This window comes from Symphalangus syndactylus, chromosome 14 (assembly GCF_028878055.3).
Source record: "Symphalangus syndactylus isolate Jambi chromosome 14, NHGRI_mSymSyn1-v2.1_pri, whole genome shotgun sequence".
In the NCBI taxonomy this organism is placed as follows: domain Eukaryota; kingdom Metazoa; phylum Chordata; class Mammalia; order Primates; family Hylobatidae; genus Symphalangus; species Symphalangus syndactylus.
In genome coordinates, this window is record NC_072436.2 from 116,667,983 (window position 1) to 116,682,594 (window position 14,612).

Genomic DNA, 14,612 nt, shown 5'->3' on the forward strand with positions numbered 1-14,612 from the left:
AACAGGCATTTATTGACAGCTTGTGGTGTGTCAGGCCCTGTGCCCAGCTCTGGGAGTCAAGGGTAACCTGAGAGACTCAGGCCACTTTGGGAAAACGAAATCCACCCCAACCACACTTAGCAAGTCGCCCTGGCCGGGCCTGGGCTGCCCTCCAGTCGGTCAGCTGGACTGAATTTCCACGCGGCCAAGCCGTACGCCTCCCAGACCCTGATCTCCAGTCTGCACAGGCCAGGTATCTGGAGTCTGGCCTAGTGACAGGCATCCCCCAGGTGGGAGGAGGGGCTGTCCTGGCTGTGACCTGGATATCAGATCCAGAGCTGAGGGGGAGGCGCGGGGTCAGGAGGGGAGGCGTTCTGAGTTTCCCCTGGCCAAGGCTGCAGACAAGGGGCGCAGACAATCGGCACATTGTGAGCAGGGGCTGCAGGATGGAACCAGTGAGCTGCTGTGCTGAGCACCCTAAACCTGGGCCTACAGGGGTGAGTGCCTCCCATCACTCCTGCAGCAAGAACCCGGGGGCGCCCCGGGCCACCCAGCCCCTCCCTTCCCCAGCCCACTTGCTCCCTGATGTCTAACCCTCATGACCTTTCTGACCCTGATGCACGCCCAGGTGAAGACCAAGCCCTCCTGCGGGGGCTGGAGAGCCATGGGCCTGCTGCTGCTGCTGCTGCTGGTCGCTGTAGGGGTTGTGGCTGGAGGGCTTCTTGGCTTTGCTCAGGGCCCTCCCAAGGTGAGCCCCTCCTCAGGACCAGGGACGTGGACAGTGGAAAGGGGGAAGGGAAGCTGGCACATCCCAGCCTCCAGCAGCATAAGGGTACAGAGCAGGCAGTGACACCACCTAGGAGCAGACGGCCAGAGGACCAAGGGGTGGAAGGGCCCACTCAGGGATGTCAGGAGTCCTGCAGCCCAGAGCTGGGGGCTGTGCTGGGGTTGCCCAGCTGCCCGGCTGAACTCACAACTCCCATTGCCAGCCAAGGCTGCAGACACTGCGAATGACCCTCCCGAGCCCCCATATGCCCCGGCCCAACCAAACCATCCTGGTGGACGTGGCCCGGAACGCAGCGACCATCACAGTGACCCCACCTCAGAGCAACCACAGCTGGGTGGTGCTGTTCGACGGGCAGAGCGTGAGTGGGCAGGGAGGGGTCACCCTCGCAGGTGTCGGTCAGGGGGTCCCCGCCTCACGCCCCTGCCTTCCCAGGGCTGCATCTGTTACCGCCCTGAGGAGCACCAGGCCTGCTTCCTCCGCCTGATGGAGGACAGCGATCGGGAGACCCTGCGGCTGCTGGTGGATACCTCCAAGGTGAGCTGTCCTGCTGCACGCAGCCCTGGGCCAGGGGCTAGACAAAGGGTCCTGTGTGCAGCCCGGCACAGGACAGGCTGGAGCTCTGGTTTCAGGGAACAGGAAGCTCTCTCCGCCCTGAGCCCAGGCTGCTGACAAGAGCTGAGGGTGGGGACATCACCGGGGGTTGGAGAGCACCTGGAGGGTCCCGCCCAGCCAGGAGCAGGGAGCAGCCATGTCCCACGGCCCACCAGAGCCTTCTCAACAGGTCCAAGAGGCTTGGGTCCCTGCCCAGGACATCCACCACACCCAGGAGCTGCTGGCAGTGCAGGGGAGCCTCGAGGTGGACCCCGCCCAGGTGGGGGCTTTGGTGCAGCGCCTGTGCATGAGGACCCCCATTTACTGGGCCTGGCGAGCAGAGGGTGAGTCAGGACCGCTGTGGGGGAAGGCCAGGCCCTCGGGATGGTTTGAGGAGCTGGGGGCGGAGCCCTTGGAGATTCACGGCGCCCTCGCCACAGGGCCCCGGAGACAGCGGCTGATTTATCTCTGCATGGACATCTGCTTCCCGAGCAACATCTGCGTGTCGCTCTGCTTTTATTACCTCCCAGACTGAGCCCCCGACCTGGCCCAGCCCAGCCCCTGTCCCCAGTCCAGTGGGCTGGCCAGGCCACCTGCACCAGGGAGGACAGCCGCCGGCAGGGACTAATAAACCCTTCCACCTGGCCATGGTGGTGGTCTCTATGGACTGAGGCCCTGAAATGCGGGCAGGGAGGGGCAGAGAACGCACTAGCTTGGGGTGGGCACCAGCCTCAGACCCCTCAGCAGCTTTGGGCCCTCGGCCGACTTTCCCAGGCAGTGCAGGCTAGCCCAGTCCAGGAGTGTGCAGCCTGGCTTGGGTCGAGCTCTGTCACATCTGGATAAGCAACTGGGGGCTGAGAGTCCCAAGGCGGCCTGGCCCAGCAGGTCAAGGTGCCATAGGGGGCCATCAGGTCCAGCTGCCGCGGGCCGGCAGGAGGGCCTGCCCTGACCTGGGTGCTGCAAGGGTCCCTCCAGCTGCCACCACCTGCACCAGGCAGTCCCGAGGGACCACAGGCTAGCCCAGCACACTGTCGTTGAAGGCCAGGCAGACAACAGCCTTCTGGTGGCCGCCATACTCTCTCTTGATCTCTCCAGTCTCCACACACCACAGCCGGGCCAGGTTGTCTGAGGAAGCTGGAGGGGAAGATCGGGCAGGGGTCAGAGCGCAGGTGCAGGCGCAGGCCAAGCAGGCGGCCCTAGCCGAGGGGAAGCTGCAACCGAGGTGGGCTGGCTCTGAAGGCCAGCGCTGGGAGGCCAGGGCGGGGCTCACCAGTGACGATGTACTGGGAATCCCCCGAGAAGGCGCAGCCCCACATCCAGCCGCGGGAGGACTCCCCGGGGTTGCCGCTCTTGATGCTCAGCTCAGTCATCAGGGAGAAGTTGGACGTCCTCCAGATCTTGCACGTCTGATCAGCCGAGCAGGTGGCGAGGAGCCTGGGGGATGGGCGTGGGGTGTGTCCAGCAGCAGCCACTCTACCCAGCAGCCCCTCCCCTCTCCAGCCCCCAGCCCAGGCAGGTCCCCTCCTGGGCCAGCAGGCCCTGCACGCACGTGGAGTCGGGGCTGAAGCGACACTGCAGGGCGTAGCGCGTGTGGGCAGGGATCTTGGTCTTGGGGATGAGCTGGGTCACCTCGTCACCAATGCCCCCCGTCAGATTCCAGACATAGCAGTTTCCCTAGAGGTCAGGAGGACCATCATGGGGGCCCGAGGCCTCAGGTCTGAGACACAGGGAAGGATGCCCTGGGGGCCAACACTGGGGGCCAAACTGTGCATGGGGACCAGGGGTCAGGGGCGGGCAGGCCCCTCTGGTCCTGCCTGCAGAAGGCACCTGGGAAGCCTGGCCCCAACCAAGGGCCACACCTGGCAAGCCAAGAACAGGAGGCCACGCCTGGCCAAGGACTCAAATTCCCCTTCCTGGAGGATACCATCCAACGGAAGTACATTGGAAAAGGGCATCAGCTAGAGGGACAGCATGACAAAGGCCGGGAGAAGGGAAATCCGCGGGCAAGAGGGACAAGTGATGCACTGGGATTAAATGAAGTTAATGGAAAAAAATGAGGATGGAGAGAAGAGCAGGGGTCACGCCACGGCAGCCTACGGGTGAGGCCAGCAGCCCTGGGTCTCCCCAGGGGAATGACGCCACCTGGCTGGTACTGACCAGGCACCACTAGAAGCATCCGAGAGAGAATACGTCAGGGGCTGGGGGAGGTCAGGGAGGAGGAAAGGAAGCCTCAGAGAGTGTGTCAGCTGTCACGGGAAACGAGGGTGACTGGGACCAGGAGACAATGGAGAAAAGAGGGAAGTGGACCGACTTGGGAGAGACTCCGGGAAGCGGAGTGACCGACCTGCAGACAGGGCTAAGCCATCGGGCGCGACACTCAGGCTTCTGGCTTTGCTGGCAGGGTGGGTGTTAGCGCCCGGGATGGGGGAAGCAGGAGGGGGCCGCTAAGGGACATCCAGGAATAAGTCCACCTGCAGAGGCTGAGGGCTGAGTGCCACCCAGCACCTGCCACCAGGACTCACAGTGCTATTGACGGCTGCCATGTAGCTGGCATCGGGGTCGATGTGGGCGGACGTGATGGAGACCTCGGGCTCAGGGATCAGCTGCTCGTTGTGGTCTGTTTTTAAGTCCCAGATGTGGATAGCCCCGCTCTGGTCACCCACGATGAGCTCTGCCTGGGGTGCAGGGGTGGTGAGGCAGGGCCCAAGCCCAGCCCTCCAAAGTCCCAGGGTGCCTGGCCCCAAGAGCAACCCTCACCTGGTTGGGGTGCAGGCACACGCAGTTAATGGGTGCGTTCACCTGGAAGATCCGCTGGCACTGCAGGTTCCGGGACCTGCGGGCCGGGCCGGGGCACATGCTGTCCATCTGGGCTTGTTAGTGCCCTACCCAGATGGCCTCGGCTTGGCCATTCCTCCCCTCCCTCTGCTGAAGGACCTGCCTCTTGGGAAATACTCGGGACGCAGGGCCCTCTGCTCCAGCAGGGAGCCTAAGCCAGTTGCTGGTGGAAGGGGAATAACATGCTGGCTCCGGGCTCAAGGCAGGACTCGCGCTTTGATGCAATTCACTCTCCTCCTGTCACTTCTCTCAGTAAGTCGCCCACAGGAAGCTCCCTGTCTCAGCCTCTGCTTGAAGAGAACCCAACCTAAAACGGTCTCCCAGAGCAGCCCACTCCAGCCCCAGGCAGCAGGCCCCTCCCCACCGCACCTGAGGTCCCAGATCCTGGCTGTGCAGTCCTCGCCGCCCGTGTACATCCAGCGGCCATCTTCGTGGAAGCCCACAGACGCGATGTTCTTGTTGACGCCGTCGTAGCTGATGATGGGGTTAGGGTTATTGGAGTTGAGATCATACATGCGGATGTGCTGGTAACCTAAGGACACAGGCTGAACTGAAGTTTGGCTGTGCTCAGGTCGACCCACCAGAGGTCACGGGTTAGAGGTCAAGGGTCACAGGTCAAGGGTCACAGGTACCTGCAGCAGCAATCATGCTGCGGTCTGGTGTGATCTCCAGGGCATTCACCTGCTGGGACTGTTAAGGAGGATGACGGGAAGGTAGCCCTAAGGCCAGGGGCCCCCAGGCCTCCACCATCTGGCCTTCACCCAGGCTGTGGTCCCCACACGAGGCATCCCCCCAGCGCCGCCCTGCCTGCCGCCGGTGGAGGATACGGAGTCCTGGTGCTGCACAGTCCGGGTGCAGATGCCGCTGTGGGCCTGCCAGAAGCGCACGGTGTGGTCGTAGCCTGCAGTGGCCAGGATGACCGGATCACTGCCCACCGTGCCTGGGGAGGTGTTCATGATGTGGCCTGCACGGGCCCTAGAGCTGAACGGCAGGGATCAAAGGTCAGAGCATCTGCAGAGAAGGATGTGAAGTACTTAGAGGACACTCTCTGTGCTAAGTAGATTATAGACCCACGGGGCGTTGCCGAATGGTGCTTATCATTCCCATTTTAGAGTTGGGACAACAAGCGCAGGTAGGTTCAGGGACACGTGTCACACGCGTGACACCTGGTTCCGGGCGGCTCCGGGGCTCCAGGGCGCGTGCTCCATCCCCGCCCCACGCACGCGGCGGGGGCGCCGTCCCCCCCCCCCGCAGCCGGCAGGGGGCAGTCACGCGCGGGCGCCGTTCTGCCGCAGGGGCGGGCTGCGCGTGCGCAAGGCGGCGGACGGGCCGGGGGAAGCCGAGCGCTGCGGCTGCGCATGCGTAGCAGACCAGATGCAGGCCCTGATGGGAAACGACGCAGTCTGGCTGGACCCCCGAGTTCCCCTGGCCTCCGCTGACCGCCCGTGCTCCGTCCTGCTGGCCGGCTTCCCCTGGCCGTGCTCTCCCAGCCACCCAGCAGCCGGTTCCCGGCCTCTGGCTCGCGGCCTCCGTACCTTGCGGGCGGCTCCGCACTCCGCCGTGTCCAGGACGGCGAGGGGAGCCGGAGCGAGTCGATCGAGGCCGAGCGTAGAGTTAACGATGGCTCCCTAGGGCGAGACCATGGCGCGGGCGGGGGTGGGTAGGACGAGACCAAAGTTCTGGGGCGGGGGGTTCCCGCCGGGAGGAACCCGGAGCGGTCCCCGTGCGCGGCCGCGGGCCTGGCGCGAAGTGGAAGGAAGCTGCGGCTTTCTCTCCGGCCTCCTGCCCACTGGCACCTGCCCTTCTGACACGGCTGTCCGTTTCCCAGGCTGTCGGGTCGCTCTGTTCCCGTGCCCTCCCTGACCCACTACTGCGCCACGCTGGGCTAGGATTGGCTGAAAATTACAGGACTTGAATTCAGACAAGTAACGAATCATTTTTTTTTTAGTGTAAGTATATCCAGGACATTGCAGGAGAAATACTTATGCTAAAAAAATTGTACTGGGCATCCTGTAGTTTTACTTGCTAGATCTGGCATCCCAGCCCCAGCCTGACCCTCGGGGCATCCCACTGAGGCCAGGGTCCCCTTCAAAACCACCGGCCCTCATTCCAGTTCTGTGTGCTCCACGCTAATGCCCTCACCCTTGACACAGGCTGTCGCATGGTTTTTTCCTGCTGCTCTTACAGACGTGGCTGCACCCCTTCCTCTGGCCGCAGAGGGGGTGCGTATTGTCCCTGGACCAGGCCATAGTTCCCAGGAGCTTTCCTTCCTATACCTTCACCTCTTCTCCTTCCTGCCCCTTAGCTTTTAAAAAACACCATAAAACAATCCCAAATTATCTTCAAAGAGCGGTCCTCACCATTTTTCTAGTTCCACGTCCTTACCTCCCACTCATTCCGCAACCCCAGTCATCTGCCTTTTACCCCCAGCTCTCTAGCTCTCCAATGGAAATTCCTCAAGGTCACTGACAATCTCACTTTGCTAAATCCAGTGGATACTTTTCCTTCCTCCCACCGTTTTTTTTTTTTTTTTTTTTTTTTTTTCCCCTCCCCGAGACGGAATCTCGCTTTCTCGCCCAGGCTGGAGTGCAGTGGTGCAATCTCGACTCACTGTAAAACCTCTGCCTCCCAGGTTCAAGCGATTTTTCTGCCTCAGCATCCCGAGTATCTGGGATTACAGGCACACGCCACCACACCTGGCTGATTTTTGTATTTTTAGTAAAGACAGGATTTCACCATGTTGGCAAGGCTGGTCTCAAACTCCTGACCTCAAGTGATCCGCCCACCTCAACCTCCCAAAGTGCTGGGATTACAGGCGTAAGCCACTGTGCCCAGCCTCTTCCCACTTTTTTTTTTTTTTTTTTTTGACAGAGTCTCGCTTTGTTGCCAGGCTGGAGTGCAGTGGTGCGATCTCAGCTCTCCACAGTCTCCACCTCCTGAGTTCAAGCTATTCTCCTGCCTCAGCCTCCCGGGTAGCTGGGATTACAGGTGCATGCCACCACACCCAGTTAATTTTTGTATTTTTAGTAGAGACGGGGTTTTCACCATGTTGGCCAGGATGGTGGATGGTCTTGATCTCCTGACCTCGTGATCCGCCCCCCTCAGCCTCCCAAAGTGCTGGGATTACAGGTGTGAGCCACTGCGCCCGGCCCCCTCCCACTTCTTGACACATCTGCGCCATGGTTGACAGCACCATGCCTGAAAGGCTGCCTTCTCCTAGCTCCTTTCCCCCGCATTTAGTCTCTTTCCCTGCCTGCCCGCAAAGACTCAGGCCCTCCAGCATTCACTCTGTGCACCCCACGAGATACCAGGGGGCTGGTGACTGCTAGCTCTGGAGCTTCCAATGCTGTCCCTGTGCTGGGCCCCTTCCACCCTGTCTCCAGCTCTGATGGCCTCACCTCCCTGTTAGACAGTGTCTCTTGAATGCTCCGCAGGGTCCACCACATTCCATGGCCGAGACAACCCATCCCTGAGTAGCTCCCCTGGTGTGGGCAGTGCCCACCTTGTATTACAGCTCGGCAAGATCCGACACCTCCCCTCCCTCACCCTTCCCTTCCCTTCAGCCACCGATTTTACCTGTGATGTACCTTCCTGTCCTTTCCACTGCCCTGGCTCTAGCTCACCACCCCCATCCCCCATAAAAGCCTCCTTCTTTTCCCCAGCCACTCTGGCCCCCTTCCAAACTGTCTTCCACAGTGCAGAATGGCCATTTATTTATTTATTTATTTATTTTTGAGACGGATTTCCGCTCTTGTTGCCCAAGCTTGAGTGCAATGGCGCGATCTTGACTCGCCGCAACCTCCACCTCCGGGGTTCCTCAGTCTCCCGAGTAGCTGGGATTATAGGCATGCACCACTACCCTGGCTAATTTTGTATTTTTAGTAGACACAGGGTTTCTCCATGTTGGTCAGGCTGGTCTTGAACTCCCAACCTCAAGTGACCCACCCACCTCAGCCTCTGAAAGTGCTAGGTTTACAGGCGTGAGCCACCGTGCCTGGCCAGAATGGCCTTTTAAAAACCTCACTCTGAGCCCAGCACAGTGATTCATGCCTGTAATCCCAGCACTTTGGAAGGCTGAGGCAGGAGGATCACTTGAGCTCAGAAGTTCAAGACCATGCTGAACAATACAGTGATACCCCATCTCTACAAAATATTTAAAAATTAGCCAGGAATGGTGGTGCGTGCCTGTGGTCCCAGCTACTTGGGAGGCTGAGGTGGAAGGATCACTCGAGGCCAGGAACTCGAGGCTGCAGTGAGCTGTGGTTGCGCCACTGCACTCCAGGCTGGGTGACAGAGCAAGACCTTTTCTCAAAACAAAAACCCCCCAACAAAACCTAGGAATGACTTGATCACCCCATTAGAAGCCCTCAGGGGTCCCCGTCCCTCTCCAGACTCCTGGGCCTGGCCCTGGCCCTGGCCCTGGCCCACCCTGTGGCTTCCATCTCCTCTCCATGTGATACCGTTAGGCTTGGTGTCCCCACCCACATCTCATCTTGAATTGTAATCCCCATAATCCCTGTGTGTCAAAGGAGATACCAGGTGGAGGTAACTGAATCATGAGGGCGAGTTCCCCCATGCCGTTCTCATGATAGTGAGTGAGTTCTCAAGAGATCTGATGGTTTTATAAAGGGTTCCTCCTCCTTTGCTGCACTTCTCCTACCTGCCGCATTGTGGAGAAGGTGCCTCGCTTCCCCTTCGCCTTCCACCATGATTATAACTTTCCTGAGGCCTCCCCAGCCATGCTGAACTGTGAGTCAACTAAACCTCTTTCCTTTCTAAATTATCCAGTCTCAGGTGTTCTTTACTGCAGTATGAAAATGGACCAACACTCTGTGGGTCCTGTACTCTGTCCAGAGGAGGCATGTTCTCCTCTTTTTTTTTTTTTTTTTTTTTGTTTTGTTTTTCAGACAGAATCTCACGATGCTGACGGGGGTGGAGTGCAATGGCGCAATCTCGGCTCACTGCAACCTCTGCCTCCTGGGTTCAAGCGATTCTCCTGCCTCAGACTCCTCCCAAGTAGCTGGGATTACAGGCACCCCCCACCACGCCTGGCTAACTTTTTGTATTTTTAGGAGAGACGGGGTTTCACCATATTGGCCAGGCTGGTCTCGAACTCCTGACCTCGTGATCTGCCACCTCGGCCTCCCGAAGTGCTGGGATTACAGGTGTGAGCCACAGCTCTTGGCCATGTTCTCCCCTTTGAGCCCTTGACTGTGTCTGGGATGCTTTTCCCTCTACGCCTTACCTGCCAAATTCCTGGTTTTTGGCATCTCTAGTAAAATTTTCTTTTGGCTGGGCATAGTAACTCACACCTGTAATCCCAGCACTTTGGGGGATCGAGGTGGGAGGATCACTTGATCCTAGGAGTTTGAGGCCAACCTGGGCAAGATGGCAAGATGACCTCTTCTCTGCAAAAAGCTTTAAAAAAGTTGGCTAAGCGTAGGCCAGGCGTGGTGGCTCACGCCTGTAATCCCAGCCCTTTGGGAGGCTAAGGCGGGTGGATCACGAGGTCAAGAGATTGAGACCATCCTGGCCAACATGGTGCAACCCCATCTGTACGAAAAATACAAAAATTAGCTGGGCATGGTGGCGCACGCCTGTAGTCCCAGCTACTCGGGAGGCTGAGGCAGGAGAATCGCTTGAACCTGGGAGTCAGAGGTTGCAGTGAGCCGAGATTGTACCACTGCACTCCAGCCTGGTGACAGGGTGAAACTCCATCTAAAAAAGAAAAGAAAAAAAAGAAAACTTTCTGGCTGAGTGTGGTGGCTCATGCCTGTAATCCCAGTACTTTGGGAGGCCAAGGCGGGTGGATCATGAGGTCAGGAGTTTGAGATGAGCCTGGCCAAGATGGTGAAACCCAGTCTCTACTAAAAGTACAAAAATTAGCTAGGCGTGGTGCCAGGCACCTGTAATCCTAGCTACTCAGGAGGCTGAGGCAGGAGAATCGCTTGAACCTTGGAGGTGGAGTTTGCAGTGAGCCAAGATCGCTCCACTGCACTCTAGCCTGGGCAACAGAACAAGACTCCGTCTCAAGAAAAGAAAAGAAAAAACTTTCTACAGTGCAATCAAACTAGAACTCAGGATTAAGAAACTCACTCAAAACCGCTCAACTGCATGGAAACCGAACAACCTGCTCCTGAATGCTGAGACCACAATGCAAACTTGTTTGTTTGTTTTGTAGAGACGGGGTCTTACTCTCTTGCCTGGGCTGGTCTTGCACTCCTGGGCTGAAGCAATCCACCCACCTCTGTGCTGAGAGGTGAGTGATTACAACTCTCACCACCGAAAGTGCTGAGATTACAGGCATGAGCCACCATGCCCAGCCAGTACATTCTTTTTCTATGGCTAAGTAATATTCCACTGTATGACTAGAGCACGTTTTATGTGTCTGCTCGTCCATAGGAGGACATTGGGGGTGTCTCCTCCTTTTTGACTGTTGTGAATGGTGCTGCTGTGAATAGTTGTGTGGTTGTGTACCAATGTCTGAGAATGTGTTTGCATCTCTTGGGTAAATATGTGGAGTGGAATTGCTGGGCTGTAGGAGCATTTTACCTCCCTTATGCATGGAGTCCTCACAATGACTCCAGTGGGGAGGAATCACCCTCATTTTGGAGATGAGAAAACTGAGGCTCAGAGATGCAGAATTGCATGTGGAGGGCATAGGGCTAGAAAGTGCTGGAGCCTAGGTTTTGTTCAGCTCTAGGCCGGGCCCCATCCTGCTGGGGCTCCACCTGCCACTGATCATGCCCCTTCTGGTGAGGTGACTACTCCCCAGACAGCCCCTGCACCCCATAGTCCTCCTCATCTTCCTCTCGAAGTAGACAGGGCTCACTAACCAGGCTCCATACCAGGTTTGGGGCAGCTTTGGGGAGTAGAGGTGAGCATGTGGGCTTGGATGGCTGGGAGAGGAAGCACCTTTGAATCCCAGCAGTGTCTGGAGCAGCATAGACCCGGAAACAGAGAGCAGGAGACAGGGTGGGGCTGAGGCAGGCTCAGCCAGGTGCATGGGGTCCCACGTGTCTCAGGGCCCTGCACTGTTTGCCTTTTCTGTGGGGCCTCTGGGTGGCACATGGGGGCTAAGGGCAGGAGCCAGCTCTGGGAGCCTGCATATGTCCCAAGCCTAGGAGAAGCTGACAAACCGGCCATGGCCCCAACCCAGCCTGAGTAGCTCCTGCATTTCTGTGGGGCAGGAGGTGGGACAGTGGTGCCTGGGGGTCGATCCTCGGTGATGGTCCGGGCCCCAACCCAGTGCTGTCGGAGGCGGCATCACAAGAATGAAAGGAGCCACGGCAGCCAGCCCACGGGAGGGCACGTTCCTCATGCCCATACCAGAGCTTTGGGGATTGGGGGACCACCAGGGAGCCCCTGAGCAGACACACAGCCAGTGGGCAGAGGAAGGGGCTGCGGGCTGGCCAGCGCACGCCGTACATCTGGGAAGGAGGCCAGCCCAGGCTGCAGTGAAGCCTCTGCCAGCTCCATTCCAGGCTGAGCCTCAGCAATTCTGCTGGCTCAGCGGCCCCCTCCCAGGATCATCCTTGGAGGCCTGACTTCCTGGAGGGCTGCCCGAGTCCCACACCTCTGCATCCTCATCCCCCAGCTGGAGCGGCCTCCTGCCCTGCCACCCGCATCCCCAGGCTGCGGGGACCCCAGGCAGACATACATCTGTTTCCATGGGGACCTTCCCGTCAGCCCTAGGCTGCAGGCGGAGCTGCTGGCCCATTTCATAGATGAGGCAGCTGAGCATCGGGGACTCACCCAAGGTCACTGGTTACAGTATCAGATCCAAGGCTTCCTGGTGCATCCTGGGCTTATCCTCACCTAGCAGAAGGCTCTGGTCCCCTCCTGCCACACTGCACCCCATGGGGTGGGGAATCTCTGAGGTCCTGAGCAGGAATCCACCTGGAGCCTAGGTGCCCCTTCTAGACCACGCTCTGAGCACCTAGGGCCCTGGAGTTCCTGCCCGAACAACCGCAAGCCCACTTCAGGATCCGCACAGCCCTCTGCCCAGTCTGTCCTCCTGAAGGTGGGCCACGCAGCAGGGCGCCCACCCTAGCTCTGAGGAGCGACTAAGGGGGTGCCTGTTTAGGGGGTGTGGACAGTGCTGGAGGTGAGCAGAGAACAGGTGAGGTAGCTACAAACAGGGGCCAGTTCATCACCCAAGGAATCTGAGAATTCTCAATTCAAACTTGGGCTTTCAGGCCATGATGAAGGTATATTTGTCAAGGTAGGAGAATAGAACATACTTAACAGGTTACTGGCGTGATTTGTAGCGCTTAAATATTTGAACATTTGGTGTGTGGGCCTCTGTTTGTGTGTTAAGCATAGGTCAGGGTGGTTTGCCTTAACATGTCCAAAACATAAAAATAATAGTAATGCCAGTAGCTATGTTATTTTTATTTTTAGTTCTTCCTATGTGCTCTTCACACTGCAAGGTACCGTAGATACAAAGATGCACAAAACACAGTTGCTGCACAGGCAGAGAGGCCCAAGAATATCACAATATCTACAGCAGCCATTTTTTTGAGCACTTACTAAATCCTGCCATGAAATGCTTTGTGGATAGTATCACAATTTATCCTTCAGTAACCTAAGGGGAGGTAGCATGCATATCCTCATTTTACAGAGGGAAAGAGACACTTAGGCAGTGGGCTGGGTGTGGTAGCTCACGTCTGCAATCCCAGCACTTTGGGAGGTTGAGGTGGGAGGACTGCTTGAGGCCAGGAGTTTGAGACCAGCCTAGATAACATACTGAGACCTCATCTCTACTAAAAATAAAAAAAATTAGCCGTGCGCTACTCAGAAGGCTGAGGAGGGAGGATCGCTTGAGCCTGGGAGGTTGAGGCTGCAGTGAGCTATGATGGCGTCACTGCACCCCAGCCTGGACGACAGAGCGAGACCCTGTCTCAGAAAAAATAATGACAAAGTGACCAGCTCATGGTCACAAACCACTAAGAAGGGGAATAGGACACATCCAGAGGTGTGGGTGCAAAGCCCAGACTCACAACCTCAAGACTCTGGGACCCCAGGTGAGCCCCTTGGCTTCTCTGAGCCTCAGTTTCTTCATCTGTAAAATGGGGACAGTGAGTCCAACCTCATCTAGGAGGTGACCAGCACAGTGCCTGACCCAGCAGGTACTCAACTGGCCGTTGGAAAGGGCAAGAGGAAAGGCCCTAGCATTTGGGGACCCCCCCCCCAGGAGTGCTGGAAGACCAACGGCTGCTACCTGAACCTAACAGGAGACCCCACGGAGGGAACGGGAACGGCCAGCTGCCCACAGGATGCTGGGACCCCGGTGCCTGTCACCTTCCCTGTCCCTGCTCTCTGACCTCCTCCGTCCCCCTGGACCTGCTCAATGGTCTGGGGCCACACAGAGTGGGGTGCCAGGTCACGCCTCATAGAATGGGTGCGACCCTCCCCAAATTCTCCAAATGGCCTTGCCCACTTGGGTGATGAGGGAAACGGAGCCTGAGCCGGGACTCAGACCACCACTGATCTGCCTCTAGAATGCTGCAGGCCTGATGGGAGAGGGCCTGAGGCGCAGGGTGGCCCAAGCCTTCAGCCAGGAGCTCAGAGGGTGACAAGTCGGGGCCTCCAGCACCCAGGAAGCAGGACCCGCCTGCCTGGGCTGTAGGCTGGAGAGTGGGCAGACGTGGGCCGGGGGTCGGTTGGTGCCGGCAGGAGGTTCCAGCCCCGTGTGGATGGAGATGGAGGTGACCTCCAGTCGGTGCCGGGAGTGGGGACTTGAGCTCCCTCAGTGGGGGTGGTGGGGGCTACCTTGGGGTCGGGCTTCGGACTGAGACTGGGGGAAGCTGTGGCGCCCGCATTATTTGCGGAGAGGAGTGGTAGGATGCTTGGGGGTTGGGGGTGCGGGTTCCCTGACACCGAATTCATTATTGGGAGATTCCTCTTCACAATCCCTCGACACCTCCCACGGGAACCCCGGGCCAGGAACGCCTGACAGCCTGGCGGGCCGGCTCCAGGGCCACTGGCGCCTGGGTCTCTCGGCGCCCGGTCCCCGCCCGCCCGCCCGCTGCCTCGGAACCCTCCCCCGCGGCTCCCGCAGCCTCTGGAAGCCTCTCTGGGCTCAGCCCCGCGCCGCCGCCGCCGCGTCGGGGCTCCGAGTGCACCCCCGGCGGCCGCGTCCCCAGCCCGGCTAGCAGCCCCAGGCCGCCCGCGTCCGCAGAGGCCTGGTCTGAGCGCGCTGCGCGCACGTGGGGAGGGGGCGTCCCGGGGCGGGCGCGGGGAGGGCGGAGCCACGGGCCCGGGCGCGCGGCCGGCGCGGGCTGACGGAGGTCGGCGGCCCGGGAGCGGACCCCGGCGTCCGGGAGGCGGCGCCAGGTGCCGCGCCCCCGCCCCGCGCCCGCCGCGCGCCCCCGCCCCCGGGCCGCCCCCCGCCCGTGACGCGCTCCCCGCCCCCTCC

The 14,612-nt window shown here is 59.3% G+C and overlaps 2 protein-coding genes across 9 annotated transcripts; one reads left to right on the top strand and one right to left on the bottom strand.

Annotated features, from left to right (window-relative positions):
- Positions 1-83: 83 nt before the first annotated feature.
- On the top strand, positions 84-2,003 carry BRICD5 (BRICHOS domain containing 5). Of its 3 annotated transcripts, XM_055242811.2 has the most exons (6): positions 395-476; positions 608-727; positions 969-1,124; positions 1,199-1,300; positions 1,548-1,701; positions 1,798-2,003. In XM_055242811.2, exons 1-6 carry the CDS (start codon positions 426-428, stop codon positions 1,890-1,892), a joined length of 678 nt encoding a protein of 225 aa, XP_055098786.1. In that variant the 5' UTR covers positions 395-425; the 3' UTR covers positions 1,893-2,003. The 3 variants fall into 3 exon arrangements, with proteins under 3 accessions (XP_055098787.1, XP_055098786.1, XP_055098785.1); XM_055242810.2 differs by having other exon boundaries at positions 1,548-2,003; XM_055242812.2 differs by lacking the exon at positions 608-727 and having other exon boundaries at positions 84-476; positions 1,548-2,003.
- On the bottom strand, positions 1,837-6,031 carry MLST8 (MTOR associated protein, LST8 homolog). Of its 6 annotated transcripts, none has more exons than XM_055242795.2 (9): positions 5,728-6,031; positions 5,020-5,173; positions 4,825-4,876; positions 4,562-4,724; positions 4,115-4,190; positions 3,880-4,032; positions 2,907-3,031; positions 2,628-2,791; positions 1,837-2,491 (listed from the first exon to the last, which is right to left on the bottom strand). In XM_055242795.2, exons 2-9 carry the CDS (start codon positions 5,146-5,148, stop codon positions 2,373-2,375), a joined length of 981 nt encoding a protein of 326 aa, XP_055098770.1. In that variant the 5' UTR covers positions 5,149-5,173; positions 5,728-6,031; the 3' UTR covers positions 1,837-2,372. The 6 variants fall into 6 exon arrangements, with proteins under 6 accessions (XP_055098770.1, XP_055098773.1, XP_055098775.1 ...); XM_055242798.2 differs by having other exon boundaries at positions 4,562-4,742; positions 5,020-5,203; XM_055242800.2 differs by having other exon boundaries at positions 4,562-4,742; positions 5,728-6,013.
- Between the last annotated feature and the right edge of the window lie 8,581 nt (positions 6,032-14,612).

Excerpts from the sequence above, each read along its gene's own strand:
- BRICD5 (XM_055242810.2), top strand. The coding sequence starts at position 426 with ATGGAACCAGTGAGCTGCTGTGCTGAGCACCCTAAACCTGGGCCTACA. Across the intron at positions 477-607 it reads CTAAACCTGGGCCTACAGGG|GTGAAGACCAAGCCCTCCTG; the intron begins GTGAGTGCCTCC and ends ATGCACGCCCAG. Across the intron at positions 728-968 it reads TTGCTCAGGGCCCTCCCAAG|CCAAGGCTGCAGACACTGCG; the intron begins GTGAGCCCCTCC and ends TCCCATTGCCAG.
- MLST8 (XM_055242798.2), bottom strand. The coding sequence starts at position 5,148 with ATGAACACCTCCCCAGGCACGGTGGGCAGTGATCCGGTCATCCTGGCC. Across the intron at positions 4,033-4,114 it reads TGTGCCTGCACCCCAACCAG|GCAGAGCTCATCGTGGGTGA; the intron begins GTGAGGGTTGCT and ends CCTGCACCCCAG. Across the intron at positions 3,032-3,879 it reads TGGCAGCCGTCAATAGCACT|GGAAACTGCTATGTCTGGAA; the intron begins GTGAGTCCTGGT and ends CCTGACCTCTAG.